The sequence below is a fragment of the Limanda limanda genome, chromosome 2 (assembly GCF_963576545.1).
Source record: "Limanda limanda chromosome 2, fLimLim1.1, whole genome shotgun sequence".
NCBI lineage: Eukaryota > Metazoa > Chordata > Actinopteri > Pleuronectiformes > Pleuronectidae > Limanda > Limanda limanda.
The window spans coordinates 576,972-604,010 of record NC_083637.1 but is presented as its reverse complement, the minus strand read 5'-3'; the positions used below and the strand labels follow the sequence as shown (position 1 = coordinate 604,010).

General features: G+C 48.2%; 1 protein-coding gene across 8 annotated transcripts; it reads right to left on the bottom strand.

Annotated features, from left to right (window-relative positions):
- Window positions 1–221: 221 nt before the first annotated feature.
- Window positions 222–26,819, bottom strand: LOC133028506 (echinoderm microtubule-associated protein-like 6). Of its 8 annotated transcripts, none has more exons than XM_061095612.1 (43): window positions 26,623–26,819; window positions 26,229–26,388; window positions 25,804–25,902; window positions 25,465–25,533; window positions 25,182–25,367; window positions 24,098–24,233; window positions 23,142–23,343; window positions 22,916–23,053; window positions 22,388–22,644; window positions 22,045–22,254; window positions 20,979–21,146; window positions 20,680–20,786; window positions 20,503–20,603; window positions 20,228–20,414; window positions 20,055–20,160; window positions 19,865–19,958; window positions 17,252–17,352; window positions 16,880–17,082; window positions 16,638–16,749; window positions 16,413–16,540; window positions 16,170–16,311; window positions 14,561–14,713; window positions 14,358–14,489; window positions 12,948–13,036; window positions 12,695–12,862; window positions 12,415–12,616; window positions 11,900–12,026; window positions 11,719–11,797; window positions 11,522–11,651; window positions 11,348–11,446; window positions 7,477–7,497; window positions 7,366–7,380; window positions 5,663–5,836; window positions 5,173–5,381; window positions 4,921–5,078; window positions 3,370–3,484; window positions 2,913–3,101; window positions 2,661–2,833; window positions 2,404–2,566; window positions 2,099–2,202; window positions 1,352–1,505; window positions 1,041–1,144; window positions 222–882 (listed from the first exon to the last, which is right to left on the bottom strand). In XM_061095612.1, exons 1-43 carry the CDS (start codon window positions 26,817–26,819, stop codon window positions 789–791), a joined length of 5,955 nt encoding a protein of 1,984 aa, XP_060951595.1. In that variant the 3' UTR covers window positions 222–788. The 8 variants fall into 8 exon arrangements, with proteins under 8 accessions (XP_060951595.1, XP_060951594.1, XP_060951596.1 ...); XM_061095611.1 differs by having other exon boundaries at window positions 823–948; window positions 1,044–1,144; window positions 14,561–14,718; window positions 16,076–16,311; XM_061095613.1 differs by lacking the exons at window positions 7,366–7,380; window positions 7,477–7,497 and adding an exon at window positions 6,283–6,299 and having other exon boundaries at window positions 823–948; window positions 1,044–1,144; window positions 11,344–11,446; window positions 11,719–11,804; window positions 11,883–12,026.
- Between the last annotated feature and the right edge of the window lie 220 nt (window positions 26,820–27,039).

Sequence of the window (27,039 nt, the reverse complement as noted above, 5' to 3'; positions counted from 1 at the left end):
TCCTAATCTACACAGATCACAGACGTTTATAGAAACACGTTTGTGTTGATGAACAACTTCAGGATAAAACATTCAAAACTTTATTATTTAAATATTTTCCTTTAAAACAAGACGTTACAAAGTAATTTTCATTATGTATTTATTTCAACAGCAGATAAATACAGAGAAGAAACCTAGCGCCACCCTGTGGAGAGGCAGAGATGAAAAGGTCGTCCACACTCATGTTCTGCTCACAATTTAATTCTAATAAATATTTTCTTCCTTAAATATGATTCAGTTTCACTTCATCTGTTTGAGGTAGAATTCTTTCATTTAAAAAAAAAAGGTTTTTCTGTTTCTTCGGTTTTATAACTGGGATCAAACAAAGATCCATCTTGATGTAATTTATTCTACTTCCCTGTAATACTCACTGCATCATCATCCTCATCATCATCATCATCATCATCATCATCATCATCATCATCATCATCATCATCATCATCATCATCATCATCATCATCATCATCATCATCATCATCATCTTCTTCATCCGCATCAGACAGAACGAGTTACAAAAACAAACGAGACAACGACACTGTTCGCCTTCCGTACCTGTTAAAGCCCTGATGACCTCTGATCATAGCACCAACGTTATGAATAAAGTTGTATCAAATGTTTGGTCAGACTTTGTGAAGAAGGCACATCCTGACAAACAGAAACACGGCTACATCTAACAGCTACCACCTCCCTACGGAGGTCAAACGGAAAAACGCTTCTTCTTCACCTTTCTAACCACAAGCGTTTGAGCTTCACATTAAAACATCTGGATTTGGGAGACGTGACAGGAAGTCGTCCGGCCCCGGGTCAGCTCGCACTTCCTGTCGGCTGTGGCCAGGTGCAGGCTCAGGTGAATCCAGGCTCACAAGAGAAGACCACGCCCAGACTCACTGACATTTCCACACAAATAAACTGGAAACAAGAGGAAACAGAAGAATGAAGGTTTGAAGCCACTCGGTTCCTCTCTGCTCTGTCACATGTGATCAGGTCATGTGATCAGGTCTCACCTGCAGTCGCTGCCGCCGGCGCTGATCACGTACTTATCATCACAGGAGAAGCGAATGTTGGTCACATGAGCCGAGTGACCGAAGTAACGCTTGTGTTTCCCCTGTAGAAAACATCAGCAGATGATGAGGTCACACATGCTGAGGTCACACATGATGAGGTCACATGATGAGGTCACATGATGAGGTCACACATGCTGAGGTCACATGCTGAGGTCACATGATGAGGTCACATGATGAGGTCACACATGATGAGGTCACACATGATGAGGTCACACATCCAACTCGTCCAAGCTGCAAAGTTCACTTACAAATTTTTCGGAGCAGGGGAAGTCAAAGAGCTTGATGAGCCCGAAGTCGTCTCCTGTCACCAGGTTGACGCCGGCGTGCGAAACACAAGCACAGGTCACATCGGCCTTCTCAGCGTTCCGAGGCCAGACGCCGAGGACCTCGTCCCCCAGGACGCTGGAGACAGAAAGACAAAAAGACAAAGACACTGATCAGTGTCTGAGAGACTCCACGGCCGCGCTGCTTCTACTGAGGAACCAGACAGATGTTCCAGACGTGAACTGAAGTGTCACACGTTCCTGCAGCCGCCCAGTGACAGGTCTGAAAGTGAGGAGGTGTCTTTCACGTTTAATATGTGTATATATATATAATATATGTCATGTCCCGCCTCCTGCTGCTCTACAGGCTCCGCCCCTCTTCTGAATGTTCCTCACCTGTTCCTGGTGCTGTGAACGAGTCGGACCCGACCACCTGCTGCTCTACAGGCTCCGCCCCTCTCCTGAATGTTCCTCACCTGTTCCTGGTGCTGTGAACGAGTCGGACCCGACCACCTGCTGCTGCTTCACAGACACTAACATCTCCAGTTCTGTGTGTCCTGCAGTTTGTTCCCTAATCTTCACACTATGTTCCTCAAGATCTACAGACGTTCCCTTGGTTCTACACTCGAGCTCCAAAGTTAATTTCAGAAGTTCTACATTTAGTGCATTGATCTAAAGTGTGTGAGGCTCTGAAGATCATTGTTTAAAGCGAACAGGGTTCTAATGGGTCACCTGGTCCAGGTCGCCCAGGTGATCCTCTCCATGATGGACTGCTCCGTCACCATCTTCCCTGAGGGAACTTCATGCACCTGCCTGGTGTAGGTGCTGGTGGACACCTGGAGCAGAACAGGAAAACCTTCAGCTGCTACATCAACTTTACACTGAGCCATGAGGACAAAGGTCAAAGGTCACAAGCACATTAAGAGCAGTTAAAACTGCATCTGCCATGAAACTAATAATAAACCCATTAACAGATTGTTCAAGCTTCTGTTTCCTGTTCCATCTCCTCAGGTAGGAGTCGACCTCTGACCTCTGACCTGGATGTGTTTGCTGTCGGCAGAGAAGTCGATCTGGATCACGAAGCCGGGGACGTCCTTACAGTAACCGATCCGGTTGAGGGACGGCCCGAGAGAAAGGTCGTAGAAATCCACGGCACTTTCCACTGAGCCCACTGCCAGGAAGCGGTTATCTGGACTGAACCTGAACCACGGGGGGGGGGGAAACAGGATGAGATGATTGAGGAACAAACACAAGTGTGTAGCACTGACGTCCTGACACCGTCCCGACCTCTGACCTTATGTCCTCGATGGCCACGCTGCGGTCTCTCTTCTTGCCCCAGACGGTGAGGGAGTTGACGAGCAGGACGATGAACTCTCCGTTCTCCATGCCGATGGAGACCATCTCTCCGTTGGGGCTGTAGGACGTGCACTTGGCAGGATGACCCAGACTCACCTTGTTGAGGAGTTTCTGAGAGAGAAGGAGAAGTGGAAAGATGAAACCTTCCACCAGGAGAAGAAGAAGCTCCGACTCCCGGCTCAATCTTCACCTTATCAGCCAGGTCCCATATCCTGATGGTCCCGTCGTCACTGGCGGAGATGAAGACGTCTTTGAACGGGTGAGTGGCCAAACCCCAGATCCCGCCCTGAGTGTGTCCGTTGATCATCGTGTTGGAGGCTGCGTTCTTCTCTCCGACCTCGATGATCTCTCCATCTTTAGTTCCCACCAGGATCTTTCCCTGATTCACCGAGAATGAAGAGAAGGTCAGAGACGTCAGTCCAGATCCTTCTACCACAACGTCTCTGAAGTGTCTCTCACATCTGGAACCAGTTGATTCAAACGGGTTCTTACTGTGAACATTTTAAATTACTTTGATTTAAAATCACAATATTCTCAGGACAGGTTCACTGAGCTGCATGTTCTTCTCCTTCTGGATCCAAGTGCATGAGACACCGATCACACAGGATTCAGTTAACACTTCTGAATCCATTGTCTGCTTCTCTCACCTTCCCTCTGCAGACCGAGCGCACGTTCTCCACCGGCTGACCCGTCTCCAGCTGGAAGGCTCGGCAGCGTTTCATCTCCTGGTCCCACAGCTTCACAGCGCCGCCTTCTTTCGTCCTGAGGAACACCAGAAGAAGAATCCTGCTGCTAAGCTTGAATCATTGATTCACCTCTGAAATTCATGTTGTAAAGATTGTTATTTATTGATGCTACACTTCTGAAGTTTCTTCTATCAAAAGGTTTTTTGTAATTTTTCCTTACGTCGCACCTTGTTAAGATTAATGAGTGAGAATAAGATTAGATTGATTGATTTCCTGTCACCCGACAGACGACCCGACCATCGAGGTCTGTGTGGACGCATCAATCGTCTCAGTGTTGAGATGTTTGTCCTCTGAAGGAGGAAGCTGATCACCTGATCATCAGCTGCTGACCCACACCTGGCGGTTCTACAGGACGGGACCGGTTCTGCTCACTGCACAAACCAGTACTGACACTGACAGGGTCACAGGTTCCGTCACCGTGGAAACAGAATCTGTGAGTCTTGACTCTTTTTTATTTAGAACTAGAAGACAAAGTCAACTCTGGTAACATCTAGGGTTGCAAAGGGGCGGAAAGTTTCCGGTAAATTTCCGGAAACTTTCCGGAAACTTTCCATCGTAAGTTTAGCTCGGGAATTTTGGGAATTTTGAAAAAAAAAAAAAAAAACGCAAATTAAACGCTGAGCAATAAAAACATCATTCAAAACTCTATTTTAAAGATGTATGGAACGTTGAGTTTCAAGCCTCCACTGGTCATTCTTCCATCACATGCACAGATAACTCCCAGCATGCTTCACTCTACAGCAGGGCTACTGAGGCCTGCTGTAGAGTGAAGGACTAGTCAGGTAAGTTTCCATGATATTACTGGGAAAATATATTAGCATGCTGATTGAGGATTGTTCATCTGTTCATCTAGACTATTTCCATTCATTTATCCATCAATTGTAAAATATGTTTACAGACGATTCCAATTGTTTGGCTAACTATTTATATCTCTGGCATTGCATTAGTGTTTTTTTACAATCTTTTTTCTCATCTTATTCTACAGAACAATGCCACGTGCACTCTCTCATGTGTGGAGACATTTCACCTCATCCAATGTAGAAGGAAAGGCTGTGTATATTTGCAAATACTGTGCAAAGACCAATGTTAAGAATGACACAACGATGCAGAAGCATATAGTCAAGTGCCCAAAGTTTCCTCAGGGCTCAAATCAGCCTATGACACAACAAAATGATTATATTTATGTCTGTATATGACAAGGTAAATACAGTTAGTATAAATTACCATAACACTTCCAGTTTATTCCCGATAATTCCTGTTAATTCCCGTATATTCCCGTTAATTCCCGTTTAATTCCCATGGAAAGTTTCCAACTTTGAATATTCCCAGAATTTTGCAACCCTAGTAACATCCTGTTTCTTTTGCTTCCTGTTGTGGTGTCGGTCCACTTCCTGTCTCAGTCAGGACGGGACCAGCAGCTACTCAGGTGAAGCCGGGTGTTGGAGAACTCACGGTCGCTCCTTCCCCCCCGTGACGATGAGGCCGTCCCTCAGGGTGGTGTACATGGTGAACACCGGGCCGCTGTGCGCCTTCGCCACCACCCGGACCAGGAAGTGCTCCCGCCACACAAACACGTCTCCATTGATGGCCCCGGTGAAGGTCAGGTTGTTCTGGATTAGAAAAATACAGACTTGCATCTCATTCTGACAAACTCGAGGTTTATACATTTTGATTTCAGTTAAAAATGTAGAGAGTGTCTCTTACTGCACCGAACGCCACCGACAGCATGGTCTGCATGCGCCCGTCCTCCACCGAGCCGATCACACCTTTCTTGTAAACAAGCGAACCTCCAACCAGAGTCCAGAACTTGATGTGTTTAATTCCCACCGACACGAACTGGGTGTCGGAGTCGGGTCTGAACTCCACCACGAAGATGCGCTCGGCGTGGCAACCTTTACTGGTCACCCTGGTGCCTGGCGGGAGGTCAGAGGTCAGCCGGGAGGGAACATTCATTGTCATATGTTTACTTAAACCACGAAACCAAGCTTCACCAGACCTGGTTCTAAGAAGAACTGTGGATCCAGAATAAAGTTCCTTTCAGTTTGTTAAATGAAATAAACCACTTCCTGTTTCCTTTCTTAGTTTCACTATGAGAACTTTACGATCCAGGGTCAAGTTGTTTGGCCTTGATGGAAGCAGCTGACTACAGAAGCTGAAGGTAAGATAATGTATGTATTTTGAAACGGTGTGGTACCTTCCTGCCACCTCCACACGGTGATGGTGTGTTCAGGTTCCACGCCCACGGACAGCAGCAGCTTCCCTGTAGCGCTGAAGTTGACGTAGCCGACCCCTTTGGCGTGGGAGCAGCGGAGGATGGACAGCGTCTGCTTCGTCATGGCGTCCCACACGTGGATGGACGGCGACAGGCCTGTGAGCAGAAACGAGAAGCGTAGAAACCAAACAGCTGAAGAAAGGAGGAGGAGCCGAGGCAGCATGGGGTCCCGGACCTGAGGGTCTACACTGGAGGGACAGACAGGGACCACTGGACCAGGGAACTGAGGTGAGGACAGGACAAGGACCACAGCAGCTTCAAGGGTCTTTATGTCCCACTTGAGGTTCCACAGCTCATACCAAAGATGGCAAAGCATCAAGTACGAGTTAATATCAATAACTGTGGTGCCCAGGACCTAATGTGAAAGGAACCGAAGAACATCTTTGCAACTTTGGAACCAAGGATTTGAGGAAACTAACAAACAACTGTTTCAGGGTTTGTGAACAAACAAGAACAGAGGAGCAGCCGAAAACAGAAAGATTCAGAATCAAGGAGTCACCCACCGATGAACCAAACAGAAGAAGAAGAACACGGGACTGAACAGGAAGGAGCTGCTGAACTAAAGGTGACGTGGAACCAAAGGAACAAAGATCCAGAGAACCAGGTTCCTGAGTGAGTGCAGGCAGAGAACCACTCTGGACTGAAGACACACACCGGTTCACATGGGACCCGAGGACGTAAAGGACTTCTCACATTACTATAAGCTTTTAAAAAAATGATTCTATTTGTTTGAAGAACTAAACGATCTGGAATCTCTGTGAGTTCTTTGTTCCATGTTTTGATTAAAAACTGGTTCGGAATCTTCTCAATCATATTAATTAACTGTGATTTAACTTAAATGTTTTAATAAAACATCATCATCGTGAATATCTGTCGAGGGTTTGAAACAGTGAGTTTTTCTGATGTTTTGCTCTGAACCAGATGTTCCATGAGACCTCGACTCCAACAGGATTCTGTAGATCAGCGTTGTCATGACGACGCTCACGTCCTGACGTTTATCGTTTAGAAAAACAAGAAACACAAACATCACAGACAAAAGACACCTGAGGTCCACATGCTGATGTGAACATGGCCACGCCCACACTGATGTGAACAAGGCCACGCCCACACTGATGTGAACAAGGCCACGCCCACACTGATGTGAACAAGGCCACACCCACACTGATGTGAACAAGGCCACGCCCATACTGATGTGAACAAGGCCACGCCCACACTGATGTGAACAAGGCCACGCCCACACTGATGTGAACAAGGCCACGCCCACACTGATGTGGAGAAACACGAAAACGCTTATGATTCCAAAAATATATAATTCAATTAGTTTGCTAAGAACGATATCATCTTCCACTTGATTCGAGTTTCATGTTTGTCTTTAGCTCAGACGAAATGAGTTGCTATGGCAACAGCTGGAGTCATGTGACCGGTGTGTGGAACGTGTTTGTGTTGTCGTGGAACCAAATTATGGAAGAAATGTATTCTGATGATAATAATAATTATTATTATTATTTCTGTGGTGACATTGAGCAACTTTCAACACGTTGAAGCAGCGTTTTCATCTGAATCCAGATCAGTGCAGACGGGTCTCTGAAGGGGGGGGGGGGGGTGGTGGGGGGGGTGATACTCACCGGTCACTTCAGCCTCTAAACACCGAGAGCAACGACACCAACAGGTTACACACACAAGTGAGCGTGAACACAACCATGTGCGTGAATGGATCGGTGATGAGTGAGTCTTACCTGGCAGGTCGGTGATGTCACCTGGTGATGGCGTGCGGCGTGCGGCGTGAAGCGTGAAGCGTGAAGCGTGACAATGAGGAAGCAGTGGAGAAGAGAAGAAGTGCGATGGGCAAAAAGCAGCTGAGTCATGCACGAGAACAACATGATGATCCACGTGACAACCACGCGTCGGAACAGGAGCTCGGACTGTTCACGCAAAGGACAACGACGTGTTGTATTGTGTAGCATCGTAAACTCACGTGTTGTATTGTGTAGCATCGTAAACTCACGTGTTGTATTGTGTAGCATCGTAAACTCACGTGTTGTATTGTGTAGCATCGTAAACTCACGTGTTGTATTGTGTAGCATCGTAAACTCACGTGTTGTATTGTGTAGCATCGTAAACTCACGTGTTGTATTGTGTAGCATCGTAAACTCACGTGTTGTATTGTGTAGCATCGTAAACTCACGTGTTGTATTGTGTAGCATCGTAAACTCACGTGTTGTATTGTGTAGCATCGTAAATTCACGTGTTGTATTGTGTAGCATCGTAAACTCACGTGTTGTATTGTGTAGCATCGTAAACTCACGTGTTGTATTGTGTAGCATCGTAAACTCACGTGTTGTATTGTGTAGCATCGTAAACTCACGTGTTGTATTGTGTAGCATCGTAAACTCACGTGTTGTATTGTGTAGCATCGTAAACTCACGTGTTGTATTGTGTAGCATCGTAAACTCACGTGTTGTATTGTGTAGCATCGTAAACTCACGTGTTGTATTGTGTAGCATCGTAAACTCACGTGTTGTATTGTGTAGCATCGTAAACTCACGTGTTGTATTGTGTAGCATCGTAAACTCACGTGTTGTATTGTGTAGCATCGTAAACTCACGTGTTGTATTGTGTAGCATCGTAAACTCACGTGTTGTATTGTGTAGCATCGTAAACTCACGTGTTGTATTGTGTAGCATCGTAAACTCACGTGTTGTATTGTGTAGCATCGTAAACTCACGTGTTGTATTGTGTAGCATCGTAAACTCACGTGTTGTATTGTGTAGCATCGTAAACTCACGTGTTGTATTGTGTAGCATCGTAAACTCACGTGTTGTATTGTGTAGCATCGTAAACTCACGTGTTGTATTGTGTAGCATCGTAAACTCACGTGTTGTATTGTGTAGCATCGTAAACTCACGTGTTGTATTGTGTAGCATCGTAAACTCACGTGTTGTATTGTGTAGCATCGTAAACTCACGTGTTGTATTGTGTAGCATCGTAAACTCACGTGTTGTATTGTGTAGCATCGTAAACTCACGTGTTGTATTGTGTAGCATCGTAAACTCACGTGTTGTATTGTGTAGCATCGTAAACTCACGTGTTGTATTGTGTAGCATCGTAAACTCACGTGTTGTATTGTGTAGCATCGTAAACTCACGTGTTGTATTGTGTAGCATCGTAAACTCACGTGTTGTATTGTGTAGCATCGTAAACTCACGTGTTGTATTGTGTAGCATCGTAAACTCACGTGTTGTATTGTGTAGCATCGTAAACTCACGTGTTGTATTGTGTAGCATCGTAAACTCACGTGTTGTATTGTGTAGCATCGTAAACTCACGTGTTGTATTGTGTAGCATCGTAAACTCACGTGTTGTATTGTGTAGCATCGTAAACTCACGTGTTGTATTGTGTAGCATCGTAAACTCACGTGTTGTATTGTGTAGCATCGTAAACTCACGTGTTGTATTGTGTAGCATCGTAAACTCACGTGTTGTATTGTGTAGCATCGTAAACTCACGTGTTGTATTGTGTAGCATCGTAAACTCACGTGTTGTATTGTGTAGCATCGTAAACTCACGTGTTGTATTGTGTAGCATCGTAAACTCACGTGTTGTATTGTGTAGCATCGTAAACTCACGTGTTGTATTGTGTAGCATCGTAAACTCACGTGTTGTATTGTGTAGCATCGTAAACTCACGTGTTGTATTGTGTAGCATCGTAAACTCACGTGTTGTATTGTGTAGCATCGTAAACTCACGTGTTGTATTGTGTAGCATCGTAAACTCACGTGTTGTATTGTGTAGCATCGTAAACTCACGTGTTGTATTGTGTAGCATCGTAAACTCACGTGTTGTATTGTATAGCATCGTAAACTCACGTGTTGTATTGTGTAGCATCGTAAACTCACGTGTTGTATTGTGTAGCATCGTAAACTCACGTGTTGTATTGTGTAGCATCGTAAACTCACGTGTTGTATTGTATAGCATCGTAAACTCACGTGTTGTATTGTGTAGCATCGTAAACTCACGTGTTGTATTGTGTAGCATCGTAAACTCACGTGTTGTATTGTGTAGCATCGTAAACTCACGTGTTGTATTGTGTAGCATCGTAAACTCACGTGTTGTATTGTGTAGCATCGTAAACTCACGTGTTGTATTGTGTAGCATCGTAAACTCACGTGTTGTATTGTGTAGCATCGTAAACTCACGTGTTGTATTGTGTAGCATCGTAAACTCACGTGTTGTATTGTGTAGCATCGTAAACTCACGTGTTGTATTGTGTAGCATCATAAACTCACGTGTTGTATTGTGTAGCATCGTAAACTCACGTGTTGTATTGTGTAGCATCGTAAACTCACGTGTTGTATTGTGTAGCATCGTAAACTCACGTGTTGTATTGTGTTGTATCGTAAACTCACGTGTTGTATTGTGTAGCATCGTAAACTCACGTGTTGTATTGTGTAGCATCGTAAACTCACGTGTTGTATTGTGTAGCATCGTAAACTCACGTGTTGTATTGTGTAGCATCGTAAACTCACGTGTTGTATTGTGTAGCATCGTAAACTCACGTGTTGTATTGTGTAGCATCGTAAACTCACGTGTTGTATTGTGTAGCATCGTAAACTCACGTGTTGTATCGTGTAGCATCGTAAACTCACGTGTTGTATCGTGTAGCATCGTAAACTCACGTGTTGTATCGTGCAGCATCGTAAACTCACGTGTTGTATCGTGTAGCATCGTAAACTCACGTGTTGTATCGTGTAGCATCGTAAACTCACGTGTTGTATCGTGTAGCATCGTAAACTCACGTGTTGTATCGTGTAGCATCGTAAACTCACGTGTTGTATTGTGTAGCATCGTAAACTCACGTGTTGTGTAGCATCGTAAACTCACGTGTTGTATTGTGTAGCATCGTAAACTCACGTGTTGTATTGTGTAGCATCGTAAACTCACGTGTTGTATTGTGTAGCATCGTAAACTCACGTGTTGTATTGTGTAGCATCGTAAACTCACGTGTTGTATTGTGTAGCATCGTAAACTCACGTGTTGCATTGTGTAGCATCGTAAACTCACGTGTTGTATTGTGTAGCATCGTAAACTCACGTGTTGTATTGTGTAGCATCGTAAACTCACGTGTTGTATTGTGTAGCATCGTAAACTCACGTGTTGTATTGTGTAGCATCGTAAACTCACGTGTTGTATTGTGTAGCATCGTAAACTCACGTGTTGTATTGTGTAGCATCGTAAACTCACGTGTTGTATTGTGTAGCATCGTAAACTCACGTGTTGTATTGTGTAGCATCGTAAACTCACGTGTTGTATTGTGTCGTATCACGTCGCATCATGTTGTGTCGTATCATCGTGTCACATATCGTGATGTATCTTGTGTTGTATCGTATCGAACCCGACGTTATCATGGTTCGCTTCCTAGCTTGTGGTATTGTGTCGCATTGTGTCGTACATGCGGTTGTGTGTCGTGCTGTATTGCGACGTGTCGCCCCTGCAGGCTGACGTGAGAACTGCGTGTTTCTCCAGGATGAGATGTGTCGTGGATGATAAGAGACATTGGCAGGAAGTTGTGTCTGCTGCAGCTGAGGGGACTTCCTGTCATGTGACTCACCGATCTGTCCCGTGGCGATGATGTTCTGGTATTTGGGATGTTGGTTGACGGTGAGACACAGGATGTCGTCGGTGTGTTCCAGGTAGAAGCTCTGAGTTCCTGTCAGGACAGGAAGCACAAGTGTCACAACAGCAACATCTGCGGTGAGAAGCTCAGAGTGAGAGGTCCACCGACCGGCCGACAGGTTCTGGATCACCACGGCGGCGGCCGTGTGGAAGACGATGTCGGCGCCGTCGTTGAGGTAGTGCAGGTTGTTGCGACAGTCGAAGCCGCGGTACCCGAACACGTGCTCCAGCACCAGCTCCTGAAACACAGACGGGTGTTTGAGTCGTGGCCCGGAGTCGGAGGACTGAGCCAGACCTGGTACTGACCTCCACCACCTTCTTCTTCTTGGTCACGTTGTTCTTCAGGAGCTTGTCCGGCAGCGGTGCCGCTCGACTCACCGGAGGCCTGACCGGGACCAAGGGGCACAGGTCAGAAACTATTCAGATTGGAGTTGTAATGATTGTGTGGTGGAGTATCGTGTTGTGTATTCATGGTGTGACTCGGTACCTCTCCTCCACAGGAAGCTCTTTGTGCTGCAGGTGAGGTTTGGTTCCTGACATGTTCCTGATGTTGGGAGAGTAGATCTTTGTGACGTAGTCCACCACCTTCTCCCGCGCCACGTCGCTGTCGTAACCTGGAAACACAACATCTCACCATGAAGGACACACAAGAAGTCCTCAACATCTCACCATGAAGGACACACAAGTCCACAACATCTCACCATGAGGGACACACAACAAGTCCACAACATCTCACCATGAAGGACACACAACATGTCCTCAACATCTCACCATGAAGGACACACAACATGTTCACAACATCTCACCATGAGGGACACACAACATGTCCTCAACATCTCACCATGAAGGACACACAACAAGTCCTCAACATCTCACCATGAGGGACACACAACATGTCCTCAACATCTCACCATGAAGGACACACAACAAGTCCACAACATCTCACCATGAGGGACACACAACATGTCCTCAACAACCAGACCAGATCTCAGATGGTTTTACCTCCGTCCTCCTCGGTGTCGTCGTCCGACTCCTCGCTGTCCACAGCTTTGCTCTCCTTGTGTCCCGGCGGCTCTCTGCTCCAGATCATCAGCGCCGTGTCGGCCCCGCCCACTGACAGCAGCACCGAGTCGTCATTGGACCACCGGACATTGGTCACGTTGGTGCTGTGACCCACGTACTTCTTAAACTTGGCGAACTGGCCCTGAGGTTGAAGTGTTTAATAGAAGGTCAGAGTGAGGAAGAAGGTGATCTGATGAAGCACAGAGGGGCGGAGCCTCACCCGGGACGGGAAGCTGAACAGCTTGAGGAACCCGAAGTCGTCTCCGCTGGCGAGCAGCTGGCGATCTTTGGTGAGGGAGGCAGCGTTAACGAAGCTGAGCGTCGGCCATATTCCCTCACAAGTCGGACCCAGCACCGACGTCCAGCTAGCCCAGTCCAGCTTCTCAAACTGGAAACACAGAAACACGCGAGTGTTCGTACGAACAGAAACAACCTGAAGAAGAAAACCTGAACAACAAGAAAGTAGAACCGACCTCAGCCACACTGATGTTCTGCTTCCGTCCTCGTGGAGCCTCGAAGAACATCTGCTCCTTAGCTCCGGTGTTCACCTGCAGTAGTTTCCCTTGAAGACATTAACGCTGTTAGCTAGGCACAGCCCGCGCGTGTCCTGACGTGTAGCTAGCGTGTGCATTTAGTCATGTTTATATGTGTGGTTTTTAGATTCTTATCCCACTGATGTCATTATGCTAATATTTAGAATGATGCTAACATCCCAGGTGTTAGCAAGGACACTACAGGAACACTTGTATGCTAATGTTAGCATGTTAGCTTCTCAGAATCAGTCTGACTTTAATCGTCAGTGTGAGATGTTGATGACATCACATTGAAAACCTACGAGTGTGAGTAGACATGTTTGATCTGTCAGGGGGATTTGTGTGTTAGCTTAGCATCAGGACAGGTGTGCTGTGAGGTGAGTTAGCTTAGCATCAGGACAGATGTGCTGGGAGGTGTGTTAGCTTAGCATCAGGACAGATGTGCTAGCTTAGCATCAGGACAGGTGTGCTGTGAGGTGAGTTAGCTTAGCATCAGGTGTGCTGGGAGGTGTGTTAGCTAAGCATCAGGTGTGCTGGGAGGTGTGTTAGCTTAGCATCAGGACAGGTGTGCTGGGAGGTGTGTTAGCTTAGCATCAGGACAGGTGTGCTGGGAGGTGTGTTAGCTTAGCATCAGGACAGGTGTGCTGTGAGGTGAGTTAGCTTAGCATCAGGTGTGCTGGGAGGTGTGTTAGCTTAGCATCACTACAGGTGTGCTGGGAGGTGTGTTAGCTTAGCCTCAGGTGTGCTGGGAGGTGTGTTAGCTTAGCATCACTACAGGTGTGCTGGGAGGTGTGTTAGCTTAGCATCAGGTGTGCTGGGAGGTGTGTTAGCTTAGCATCAGGTGTGCTGGGAGGTGTGTTAGCTTAGCATCAGGTGTGCTGTGAGGTGAGTTAGCTTAGCATCAGGTGTGCTGGGAGGTGTGTTAGCTAAGCATCAGGTGTGCTGGGAGGTGTGTTAGCTTAGCATCAGGACAGGTGTGCTGGGAGGTGTGTTAGCTTAGCATCAGGACAGGTGTGCTGGGAGGTGTGTTAGCTTAGCATCAGGACAGGTGTGCTGTGAGGTGAGTTAGCTTAGCATCAGGTGTGCTGGGAGGTGTGTTAGCTTAGCATCAGGTGTGCTGGGAGGTGTGTTAGCTTAGCATCAGGTGTGCTGGGAGGTGTGTTAGCTTAGCATCAAGTGTGCTGGGAGGTGTGTTAGCTTAGCATCACTACAGGTGTGCTGTGAGGTGTGTTAGCTTAGCACCAGGTGTGCTGGGAGGTGAGTTAGCTTAGCATCACTACAGGTGTGCTGTGAGGTGTGTTAGCTTAGCACCAGGTGTGCTGGGAGGTGTGTTAGCTTAGCATCACTCACCTCTGGAGTCCCAGTCCATGTGGGTGATGTAGCTCCCGGATCCTTTACAGATTCCGACTCTCTTACTGGTCAGGACGTTATAAATGTCCACGAAGGAGTCGTGGGACGCCACCGCCAGGTACTTCCCTGCGTCTGAAACACACACACAGCTGTGAGTCACCGCCGCACCCCCCCGCTCACGCCCGTGCCGTGGGTTCGAGTACCTTGGGAGAAGCGGATGTCGGAGATGAGTTCTCTGCGGTGGTGGAACGACACCAGGTCCTCCAGAGAGTCGGCGTTCACCACCAGGAAGCTGCCGTCGTTCAGACCCACGGCCAGAGCCTTCCCGTCAGGGGAGAAGGAGCAGCAGCGCCCCCCTGAGGAGCACACAGGTAACACAGGTAACACACAGGTAACACACAGGTAAACACAGGTAACACACAGGTAGCACACAGGTAACACAGGTAACACACAGGTAGCACACAGGTAGCACACAGCAGCGCCCCCCTGAGGAGCACACAGGTAACACAGGTAACACACACAGGTAGCACACAGGTAACACACAGGTAACACACAGCAGCGCCCCCCTGAGGAGCACACAGGTAACACAGGTAACACACAGGTAACACAGGTAACACAGGTAACACACAGGTAACACACAGGTAGCACACAGCGGCGCCCCCCTGTGGAGCACACAGGTAACACAGGTAACACAGGTAACACACAGCAGCGCCCCCCTGAGGAGCACACAGGTAACACAGGTAACACACAGGTAACACAGGTAAACACAGGTAACACAGGTAACACACAGGTAACACAGGTAAACACAGGTAGCACACAGGTAACACACACAGGTAGCACACAGGTAACACACACAGGTAGCACACAGGTAACACACAGGTAACACACAGGTAGCACACAGGTAACACACAGCAGCGCCCCCCTGAGGAGCACACAGGTAACACAGGTAACACACAGGTAACACACAGGTAACACACAGCAGCGCCCCCCTGAGGAGCACACAGGTAACACAGGTAACACACAGGTAACACACAGCAGCGCCCCCCTGTGGAACACACAGGTAACACAGGTAACACACAGGAGCACACAGGTAAACACAGGTAACACACAGGTAACACAGGTAACACACAGGTAACACACAGGTAACACAGGTAACACAGGTAACACACAGGTAACACACACAGGTAACACACACAGGTAACACACACAGGTAACACACAGGTAACACACAGGTAACACACAGGAACACACAGGTAACACACAGGAACACACAGGAACACACAGGTAACACACAGGTAACACACAGGTAACACACAGGTAACACACAGGTAACACACAGGAACACACAGGTAACACACAGGTAACACACAGGTAACACACAGGAACACACAGGTAACACACACAGGAACACACAGGTAACACACAGGTAACACACACAGGTGACACACAGCAGCGCCCCCCTGAGGAGCACACAGGTAACACACACAGGAACACACAGGTAACACACAGGTAACACACAGGTAACACACAGGTAACACACAGGTTACACACAGGTAACACACAGGAACACACAGGTAACACACACAGGTTACACACAGGTAACACACAGGTTACACACAGGTAACACACACAGGTTACACACAGGAACACACAGGTAACACACAGGTAACACACAGGTAACACACAGGTAACACACAGGTAACACACAGGTAACACACAGGTAACACACAGGTGACACACAGGTAACACACAGGTAACACACAGTTAACACACACAGGTGACACACAGGTAACACACAGGTAACACACTCACCTTTCTTCAGCTTGCGGACAGCCACCATGCGGTGATTGGCCGACAGCTCCCAGATCCTCAGAGTTTTGTCGTCACTGACGGTGGCGCAGACAGGAAGTAGAGGGTGAGCCGCCAAACCCCAAACCTCGCCCTCCATGTGACCCTGCACACACACACACACACAGACACACACAGTTAGCGTGTATCGCTGAAGGAGCGGACGTGGTCCCCTCAGCTGGATCCAGACCTTCAGATCCTTCTCACCTGGACCAGCAGCGTCATGGGTCCGCTCTTGTCGATCTCCAGGATTTCTCCGTTCTTGGTTCCCAGCAGGATGTGGCCGTGTCCCAGGGTGATGGCTCTGATGGACGGGTTGTCCTCCAGCAGCAGACCTGGACCAGGACCGGGACCAGAACCACAACAATGAACACACAGAGGAGATGACAGCCAGGTGGACGCTGTGTGACGGCAGGTGGGGGGGGGGGGCACCTTTAGAGGACGGAGACAGAGCGGCTCTCTTGATGGCGTACGTCTTCAAACATCTCTCAAACATGTCGTCCCACAGCTCCACGATTCCGTCCTTCCCCCCCGTCACAAAACCCTGGGCAGTGAACGCAGAAGAAAACTCAGATCTTCAGATATTCTATAATTTATTCACCATTTCAACATATGAAAGTTCAGAGTTGATGATGCAGAATGATCATTAGGAGAAACTGAAGGGAGGGAGGGACCTTGTCCAGGGAGCACATGGCGAACACCGGCCCGTCGTGGGCTTTGATGGTTTTGATCAGAGTCGTGTCCTTCCAGATGTAAACGTCTCCGTTCGTAGCTCCGGAGAAAACCAGGTCCTCGGATCGTCCATAACACGCAGACATCATGGTCTCCTGCTTCCCCAGGTTCCCAAAGATCCCTCGTTTGAAGGTCAGACCGCCCCCTGCAGGACGAGGACGGACACACACCCTTTATTCTGTTTGTGTTTCCTGAGCTGGAATCAGGAGAAACAGCTCGAGTGTAACGTGGGACACGTGGGACCGAAGGTTTGTTTCTCTTCACGTCTCCTTCTTCTCGTCCGGAGGAATGAAACCAGGAGAACGTGGATTTACCTGAATGTTGCCAGAACTTGATGTGTTTCATCCCCACGGTAACCAGCTTGTCCATCCTGAAGGGGTTGCTCCTCACCACGAAGACCTTCTCCTTGTGGCCCCTGGGCAGCACAAACCAGCAGGAGAGGTCAGGTGGGGTGTGTTCAGGTTGTGTTGCGTTCAGGTTGTGTTGTGTTCAGGTTGTGTTCAGGTGTGTTGTGTTCAGGTTGTGTTGTGTTCAGGTTGTGTTGTCTTCAGGTGTGGTGTGTTCAGGTTGTGTTCAGGTTGTGTTCAGGTGTGTTGTGTTCAGGTGTGATGTGTTCAGGTTGTGTTGGGTTCAGGTGTGTTGTGTTCAGGTTGTGTTGTGTTCAGGCATGTTGTGTTCAGGCGTGTTGTGTTCAGGCGTGATGTGTTAAGGTTGTGTTGTGTTCAGGTTGTGTTGTGTTCAGGCATGTTGTGTTCAGGCGTGTTGTGTTCAGGTTGTGTTGTGTTCAGGTGTGATGTGTTCAGGTTGTGTTGTGTTCAGGTGTGATGTGTTCAGGTTGTGTTGTGTTCAGGCATGTTGTGTTCAGGCGTGTTGTGTTCAGGTTGTGTTGTGTTCAGGTGTGATGTGTTCAGGTGTGATGTGTTCAGGTTGTGTTGTGTTCAGGCGTGATGTGTTCAGGTTGTGTTCAGGCGTGTTGTGTTCAGGTGTGGTGTGTTCAGGTTGTTTTCAGGTGAGTTGTGTTCAGGTTGTGTTCAGGTGTGTTGTGTTCAGGCGTGGTGTGTTCAGGTTGTTTTCAGGTGAGTTGTGTTCAGGTTGTGTTCAGGCGTGTTGTGTTCAGGTGTGGTGTGTTCAGGTTGTGTTCAGGCGTGGTGTGTTCAGGTTGTGTTCAGGTGTGTTGTGTTCAGGCGTGGTGTGTTCAGGTTGTTTTCAGGTGAGTTGTGTTCAGGTTGTGTTGTGTTCAGGTGTGATGTGTTCAGGTTGTGTTGTGTTCAGGTTGTGTTGTGTTCAGGTTGTGTTCAGGTTGTGTTGTGTTCAGGTGTGATGTGTTCAGGTTGTGTTGTCTTCAGGTTGTGTTGTGTTCAGGTGGGGTGTGTTCAGGTTGTGTTGTGTTCAGGTGTGATGTGTTCAGGTTGTGTTGTGTTCAGGCATGTTGTGTTCAGGCGTGTTGTGTTCAGGTTGTGTTCAGGGGTGGTGTGTTCAGGTGTGTTGTGTTCAGGCGTGGTGTGTTCAGGTTGTGTTGTGTTCAGGGTGTGTTCAGGTTGTGTTCAGGTGTGTTGTGTTCAGATGTATTGTGTTCAGGTTGTGTTGTGTTCAGGCATGTTGTGTTCAGGCGTGTTGTGTTCAGGTTGTGTTCAGGGGTGGTGTGTTCAGGCGTGGTGTGTTCAGGTTGTGTTCAGGCGTGTTGTGTTCAGGCGTGGTGTGTTCAGGTGTGGTGTGTTCAGGTTGTGTTCAGGTGTGTTGTGTTCAGGTTGTGTTCAGGCGTGTTGTGTTCAGGCGTGGTGTGTTCAGGTTGTGTTCAGGTGTGGTGTGTTCAGGTTGTGTTCAGGTGTGGTGTGTTCAGGTTGTGTTCAGGCGTGGTGTGTTCAGGTTGTGTTCAGGCGTGGTGTGTTCAGGTTGTTTTCAGGTGAGTTGTGTTCAGGTTGTTTTCAGGTGTGTTGTGTTCAGGTTGTGTTCAGGTGTGTTGTGTTCAGGTTGTGTTCAGGCGTGTTGTGTTCAGGTGTGTTGTGTTCAGGTTGTTTTCAGGTGTGTTGTGTTCAGGTTGTGTTTCGTTCAGGCATGTTGTGTTCAGGCGTGGTGTGTTCAGGTTGTGTTGTGTTCAGGTGTGATGTGTTCAGGTGTGTTGTGTTCAGGTTGTGTTGTGTTCAGGTTGTGTTCAGGTGTGTTGTGTCAGGCATGTTGTGTTAGGTGTGTTGCATTCAGGCGTGTTGTGTTTAGGTGTGTTGTGTCAGGCGTGTTGGGTCAGGCGTGTTGTGTTCAGGTGTGTTGTGTTTGGGCGTGTTGTGTTCAGGCGTGTTGTGTTCAGGCGTGTTTTGTTCAGGCTGTGTTCAGGTTTGTTGTATTCAGGTGGGTTGTGTTAAGGTTGTGTTGCATTCAGGCGTGTTGTGTTTAGGTTGTGTTGTGTTCAGGCGTGTTGTGTCAGGCGTGTTGTGTCAGGCGTGTTGTGTTCAGGTGTGTTGTGTTTGGGCGTGTTGTGTTCAGGCGTGTTGGGTTCAGGCGTGTTGGGTTCAGGTGTGTTGTGTTTGGGCGTGTTGTGTTCAGGCGTGTTGTGTTCAGGCGTGTTGGGTTCAGGTGTGTTGTGTTTGGGCGTGTTGTGTTCAGGCGTGTTGGGTTCAGGTGTGTTGTGTCAGGCGTGTTTTGTTCAGGCTGTGTTCAGGTTTGTTGTGTTCAGGTGGGTTGTGTTCAGGTTGTGTTGTGTTAAGGTTGTGTTGTGTTCAGGCGTGTTGTGTCAGGTGTGTTGTGTCATGTGTGTTGTGTCAGGTGTGTTGTGTTCAGGTGTGTTGTGTCAGGCGTGTTGTGTTAGGCGTGTTGTGTTCAGGTGTGTTGTGTTCAGGTATGTTGTGTCAGGTTGTGTTGTGTTCAGGCGTGTTGCATTCAGGCGTGTTGTGTCAGGTGTGTTGTGTCAGGTGTGTTGTGTTAGGTGTGTGTACCTGGCCTTGGCCAGCCTCTCTCCTTTCTTCCAGTCCCAAATAACGATGGAGTGACAGTCATCGATTCCAACTGAAACCAAACTCTTCCCGTCGGCTGCAACAGACACACACAGACACACACAGACACACAACCATGATGAGTGATGATGTGGAAGTCGTGACTCAGCGGTGACGAGCGCTGGTGACCTACCTGTGAACTCCAGGGCACACACTCCTCTGCTGTGGTGACCCTTCAGCAGTGATAAACACTTCAGGGTCTGGACGTCCCAGACGTGGACGGCTGGGTCTCTGCCCACCTGAGACACAGACAGCCAATCAGAGACGGTCTCAGCCGGACGGACACTAACCTGCTGCAGTCGGTACCTGAGCGGACGCCACGAAGTCTTTGAGCGGGTGGACGGTGAGGCCAAGGATGTCGTCGTCGTGGCCGAGGTAGAACCTCTGACTGTGCTGCAGCCGGTTGTACACGATGGCGACCGCGGCCACGTGGTACACCACCTCGCCCGTCTGACTGTAGAACAGGTTGTTACGACAGTCGAACCCCCGATACCTTCAGAACATAGAGACCGCCACAATAAAAGTCTGAGGAAACCTGTTTGTTATGACAGAGTCAGTCTGTTTGATCCTTTTGATTTTACCCATGAACAAACTGCAGACGAAGCCCCTCCTCCGGAGATTTCTGCCGCTTCAGAGAGCCAATCAGCTTCTTCCTCAGCTGAGGCAGGTCCTCCTTATACACCTGCAGAGGGAGACAGTGAGTCAGACGGGTTCCAGGGATTATTTACAGCAGCTGATGATGTTGATCTCCTGGTGACCTGGCGTTCGTAGCTGGTCTGAGCTTCCTGCTCGATGTCCGAGTCCAGCTCCGGGACGTCCGATAGGTCCGAGTCCGACTCACCACTGTTGGAGTCAGCGTAGCCCTCTGAGACCCCGCCCACAGAAAACACTTCGTTAACAGCATGTTAGCGTTACATGGAGATAACAAATAGAGAAGATGAATCCGGTTTTTGTGTGAAGATAACAAATGAATAGATTGTTCAGTTGTGTGGTTTAAACTTGGTCCAGAACAAGTTTGTTTATGGGACAAATAAAGCGGAGGAAATCTTGGTCTAACCTTGTAGAAGCGGCTCCAAAACACCATTCATGACGCCTTCAGGCAGGAACCTCCACTGGAAGACTGCGTGGTCAGCGCCACCCGTGGAGACCACCCACTGCAGGTCATTGGACCAGCGCACATTGGTCACATGTGCAGAGTGACCGATGTACTTCTTGAATTTGGCTCCTGTTAGAAGAAGGAGATAAGAATGTGGTTTAATCCATCAACTCTTCTTGGAACTGACACATGAAGGACACACTGGAGTCCAGCAGCATTTAGAATCCTTCATAAAATCAATCAATCAATCAATCAATCACATTCTATTAGTATCGTCTCATATTCACAGATCCCAGTTTGTCTCATCGTCTTTAACAAGGTGAGACGTCCTCTGTCCTCAACAAGAGTCAAACTACTGAAACCTGTAGCAGGTGAAGAAGGTAGAAACCTCAGAGACACATGTGAGGACCCGTCTCCAGGAGACACATGTGAGGACCCGTCTCCAGGAGACACATGTGAGGACCCGTCTCCAGGAGACACATGTGAGGACCCGTCCTAGGAGACACGTGTGAGGACCCGTCTCCAGGAGACACATGTGAGGACCCGTCTCCAGTAGACACATGTGAGGACCCGTCTCCAGGAGACACGTGAGGACCCGTCTCCAGGAGACACATGTGAGGACCTGTCTCCAGTAGACACATGTGAGGACCCGTCTCCAGGAGACATGTGTGAGGACCCGTCTCCCAGGAGACACATGTGAGGACCCGTCTCCAGGAGACACATGTGAGGACCCGTCTCCAGGAGACACATGTGAGGACCCGTCTCCAGGAGACACATGTGAGGACCCGTCTCCAGGAGACACGTGAGGACCCGTCTCCAGGAGACACGTGAGGACCCGTCTCCAGGACGGACACGAGTTAGACAAAATCTAATGGTTCAACTTTCAACATTTGTTAATTACTAAATCAAAGAATCCGGGGTTCCCCTTAAGTTCCTGCTCCACCAAAGATTTACAGATTTAAAAAGAGAAACAACATTTTGGGCCCAACAACGGAATTCATTCCTCCAGTGAAACCATCACACTGACCTTTCTTCAGGCAGGGGAACCTGAAGAGCTTGACGAGGCCGAGGTCGTCTCCGGTCACCAGCACAGCGCTGCTGTAGTTTGCATCCACAGAGTTCACATTAGAGATGGTGGAGTATTTGGGCCAAATACCATTCACCTCCGCCCCGACCACGCCCGTCCACGTCATCCAGTGGATCCCCTTCGCCTCCTCTTTAGAAACCAGCTTACCTGCTGAGGACAAGGCACAGGGCTAAAAGGTCAGGAGGTCACGGGTCTTTGGGAGGAAAGTAAGTGTAGTGGTAGGTTAAAAGTCAAGGCAGGGAAGTCCACTACAGACAGAAGACCTGGAGTTTCAGTGCGGTACCTGGCATCCTGTAGAAGAGCCGCTCTCCCGCTCCGTCGTTGGTCTGCAGGAAGCGACTGTCCACGGACCAGTCCAAGTGGGTGATGAAGGAGGTGGAGCGGCAACACTCACCCACCTTCTTATAGCGCTGGCCAACGGCGTAGATATCCACCAGCCCGTCGTTCGATCCCACCGCCAGGAAGCAACCATCGGGAGAGAACTTGAGCTCATGGATCACCTCCTTCCGGTCCTTGATGTGCACGACCTCTGTCATGTCCCTGAAGGAAAACACTTGTTATCTCACATTCATGTTCAGTCTAGTTTTCTTCCACCAATAGGATGTGAGGAGTTCCACTAGGCTCAGTCCTCGGACCCTTAGCCTCACACAAGCTGCATTTGTGTCTCATCTGCATGATTGCGAGTCACTGCTGAGTCAGTTTCCTTTTCACAGAAGGAGAACAGAGCCCTTGGTCTCCAGGGAAAGCTTCTGTAGCTAACTGCCTCTAGCTAACCAAACTAAGCAAACCCAGCCCGAGGGAGAGAGGTCACCTGACACGCAGCACGGTGAAGGATCCGTCTTTCATGCCCAGAGCGAGCTGGGAGCCGTCGTTGTTGAAGGAAACACTCCGAACAGATTCCTCCATGTTACAGCGAGCGAGCAGAGTGTGGTCAGAGAGACTCCAAAGCCTGAGAGACACACAGGACAGAGGTGAACTCAGAGAACACGCCCCCTGGTGGCAGAGCCGAGGTCGCGGTGTCGGTGGGTCGGACCGACCTGACCGAGCGGTCGTCACTTCCTGTGACAGCCACCGGTTGTTTGGGATGAAGGTCGAGCGCCCACAGCTCGCCCTCGCTGTGACCTTGCATCAGCAGGACGGGTTTGTCTCTGTCTCGGACCATGACCTCGAAGATCTCGCTGTCCTGCGTCCCGGCCAGGATCCGGTCCGCCTTCCAGCAAACACTGCGGATCGACAGACCTGAAACAGAAAACGTTCACTCAAACCAACTCTTCACTTCAGCAGATGTTTCCTTTAGTATTTCACTTGTTTTGTTCGAGGTTTGACTAAAAACGAACAGGTTTCATTTCATCTCCTGACACAGAAGAGTCCTGGTCCACGTGTTCAAAACCTTAAACCATGAAAACCTCAGAATCAAAACCAAGTAAATGACAGAACATCTGAGTTCTTTCCCTCTTGTGCTGATACTTCAGGATTAATCCTCCTCGTTAGTGAGTCATCCTCAAACTCTTCTACAATATTCTGTCACTTATAACAGTTTGTGCTCAGAGCTGTTTGTTGAAAGTGAAGTTAGAAAACGTTGTGTTCATCTTCCTGGTTTATCTGCACTGGAGATTTTATAGTTTTAGATTAAACTGAATTTTCTTCGTCACTGTTCACGTGTGTGGTTTATATATAAGTATAATGATTTACTAAGCTGATGTTATTCTTTCATACATCACATGTCGACATTCTGTTAAACAACTGACACAATCTTCTGACCCAAGTTCACAACCTTTCAAAATAAAATGAATTCAGCTCCATTTAAAGTATTTTAGTAACAAAACGAAAAACATGCTTTGAAAGCAAATGTGAGAGAAAGTGATCGTGTGAATGTTGTTTCCGTGACGGAGATCAGTTCCTGTGTCTGAGGTCCAGTGACCAGGACCTGACTCCAGCTGGTGGATCTGATAGGGATCGGGTCTTATTCTGACAGACATGGTGGAGTCCAGACCTTTGTATCCCTGCTCCGCCTCCCTCAGGTCGATCTTGGTGATGGGTTTGAAGTCCACGTCCCACAGCCGGATGCAGCCGTCCCGTCCGCCGGTGGCGAATCCTTCCTCACAGGCGTGCATGCTGAAGATCCCCGCCTGCAGCACACAAAACAGACCAAATAAGGATTTCCCATCCTGTCTGAAAAGCATATATAGCACCTATGATACTACATTCTGGAGTGGACAATTACTATTTCTTTATCCCTGGTTTTCATTTTACTTGCGATTTTACTTTATTTTAAAGCTGCTTTCTGTTTGAATGGAGAACATGAATGAAGCGCCTCATCTGGTTGCCATAGTTACACCATGATAGTATCACTCGCAGCATCAGCACCTTCAGGCACAGTACTCCACAGTACTCCACAGTACTCCACAGTACTACAGTACTACAGTACTCCACAGTACTACAGTACTCCACAGTACTACAGTACTCCACAGTACTCCACAGTACTCCACAGTACTACAGTACTCCACAGTACTCCACAGTACTCCACAGTACTCCACAGTACTACAGTACTCCACAGTACTCCACAGTACTACAGCACTCAACAGTACTACAGTACTCCACAGTACTCCACAGTACTACAGTACTCCACAGTACTCCACAGTACTACAGTACTCCACAGTACTCCACAGTACTCCACAGTACTCCACAGTACTCCACAGTACTCCACAGTACTACAGTACTCCACAGTACTCCACAGTACTACAGTACTCCACAGTACTACAGTACTCCACAGTACTAGAGTACTCCACAGTACTTCACACTATTTTAAATGCACCAAATGAACGTCCTTGTTGTTCAAACATTTTATCGTCGGAGGTGAAGACTGCAGCAGCTGCTTCTTCCTCTTCTTCTTCTACTGTTTAATTCTGTCTCTAGTTCCTGTGATTGGTCCAAAAGTCCAGACTATCAAACAACGTGTTTGTACTGCAAAGCAACAGAACCAGGTTCAGTTGGATCCAGACCCAGAACTCCTCCTCTGGTCTGGACGCTCTGATGTTTAGCTCTGAACCGAACCAGGTGAGAGTGAGAGGTTTTACCCCGTGTGCAGCCTGCACAGTTCGGATCAGAGTGACGCCTCTCCACACGTACACGTCTCCGTTCAGAGCTCCGGAGTACGTCAGCTCGTCTTTAGCTGCACACACACACAGGATGGTCTGCAGGTCGCCCGTCTTCCCAAAGATCCCTCGCTTCGGAGTCAGAGCATTTCCACAGAGAATCCAGAACTACAGACACACACACAGTTTGTATATTACACACGAGACAAATACGACTTTGAATGAAAACACGTTGAACTGGATTAATATGATGCTCCTGTTTCACCTTGATGTGTTTGACTCCACAGCTGACGAGTCGACTGGACTGGAACGGATCCCAGGTCACGTCAAAGATCTGCAGGAGCATCATCATCTCATCAGTGAACCTGATCAGCTCTGAGCCGGAGATCTGCTTCTAAACCACTGGACTTATGTTTCAATTCTTACACCTTGATATTATATTGTTTATAGTTTTTTTACATTAAAAATCCTCAAAACAAAAACACATTTCTGATCAATAAAACATTTATAATGAAGCTTATTTAATAACATAATGATTTCCGGTTCCTCTTTAAACCACAGGGTGAGTTGCTCTGTCTCTTTAAATGAAGATGAAGAGTCGTACTCTGTCCGAGTGTCCGGTCGCCGTGGCAACAACTCTTCCTCTCCTCCAGTCCCAGACACACACCGTGTTCTTGGCGTCCAGACCGACCGACGCCAAACGCTACGACACACCAAGAAGAAACTCACATTCAAAACACATAATGCGAGGACACTAGCGTTGGTAAACTGATGATGATACAGAATATATAATCATATCTTTACAGGTAATGTGGAGGAGTTCCTCAGGGAAGCTTCCTGGAGCCTCAGTGTTTAACACATTTTCATCAATGATGACGATAATGAATGTATGTTTGGTTCATAAATCAACTGAAGATGAAACAGTAGAAACGAACGTTCACATTCAACCGAACCGACCAACAGCGTTTCTATAGAAGTGACTCAGTCATGTGATCAGTGTGACATCATCAGGAGGGGGCGTGGTCTCACCTGTCCGTCAGAGTTGAAGGCGAGACATGCGACCCCGTGTGTGTGGACGTCCCTCAGGATGGAGACGGTCTGCATGGCGTACGTGTCCCAGATGCAGATGTACGGGTCCTTGCCCACCTGACCCGTCGCCACGGTGACCTTATCAGGATGGATGGATAGACTGGGGGGGGGGGGCAGAAAGAAAACTTCAGACAGCGCCCCCTGCAGAGTTCATTACAAACAGAACCTAAACTTCAGATAGTCAGGGTGGCAGTGGGGACGGATCATTTAAGAAGTTAACTGCTTGTTGTTGTTGATTGAAAAAAAACAAACACAAAATATGTCACGTGACTTTTGAATCTGGATTCTTCCGCTGATGGATGTTGTCATGACGACTGCAGGTACAGCTCCTCACCTGATGATGTCATCGTTGTGTCCCAGGTAGAACTTCTGGGTGTGTTCCCGGGTGTTGTAGACGACCCCGACCCCGGCCACGAAGTACACCACCTCCTTCCCCGCGGTGTAGAACAGGTTGTTCCGGCACTGGTGACCCCGGTACCCGTAGATCCACTCCAGCCGCAGCTGGCACCGAGGAGCCGTCTTGTCACACATCGTCCCTCAGAACCCGGGACTTAATGTAAACATCCGGAGAAAAATACAAAAATAACGTCTTCTCCGTTTGATCTGTTCTGAGAAGATCAAAGACTTTGGTCTCATCTGCCACCAAAACGTTCAAATCCCCTTTGATCCACCTCTGCTGCTGCAAAGGCTGCTGGGAGCTGTAGTCCGTCACTGGCCTCTCTAACATCCAACTACACTTCCCATGATCCTA

Excerpts from the sequence above, each read along its gene's own strand:
- LOC133028506 (XM_061095611.1), bottom strand. The coding sequence starts at position 26,819 with ATGTGTGACAAGACGGCTCCTCGGTGCCAGCTGCGGCTGGAGTGGATC. Across the intron at positions 11,447-11,521 it reads GATCCAGAACCTGTCGGCCG|GAACTCAGAGCTTCTACCTG; the intron begins GTCGGTGGACCT and ends CTGTCCTGACAG. Across the intron at positions 2,567-2,660 it reads GTGGCCATCGAGGACATAAG|GTTCAGTCCAGATAACCGCT; the intron begins GTCAGAGGTCGG and ends CCCGTGGTTCAG.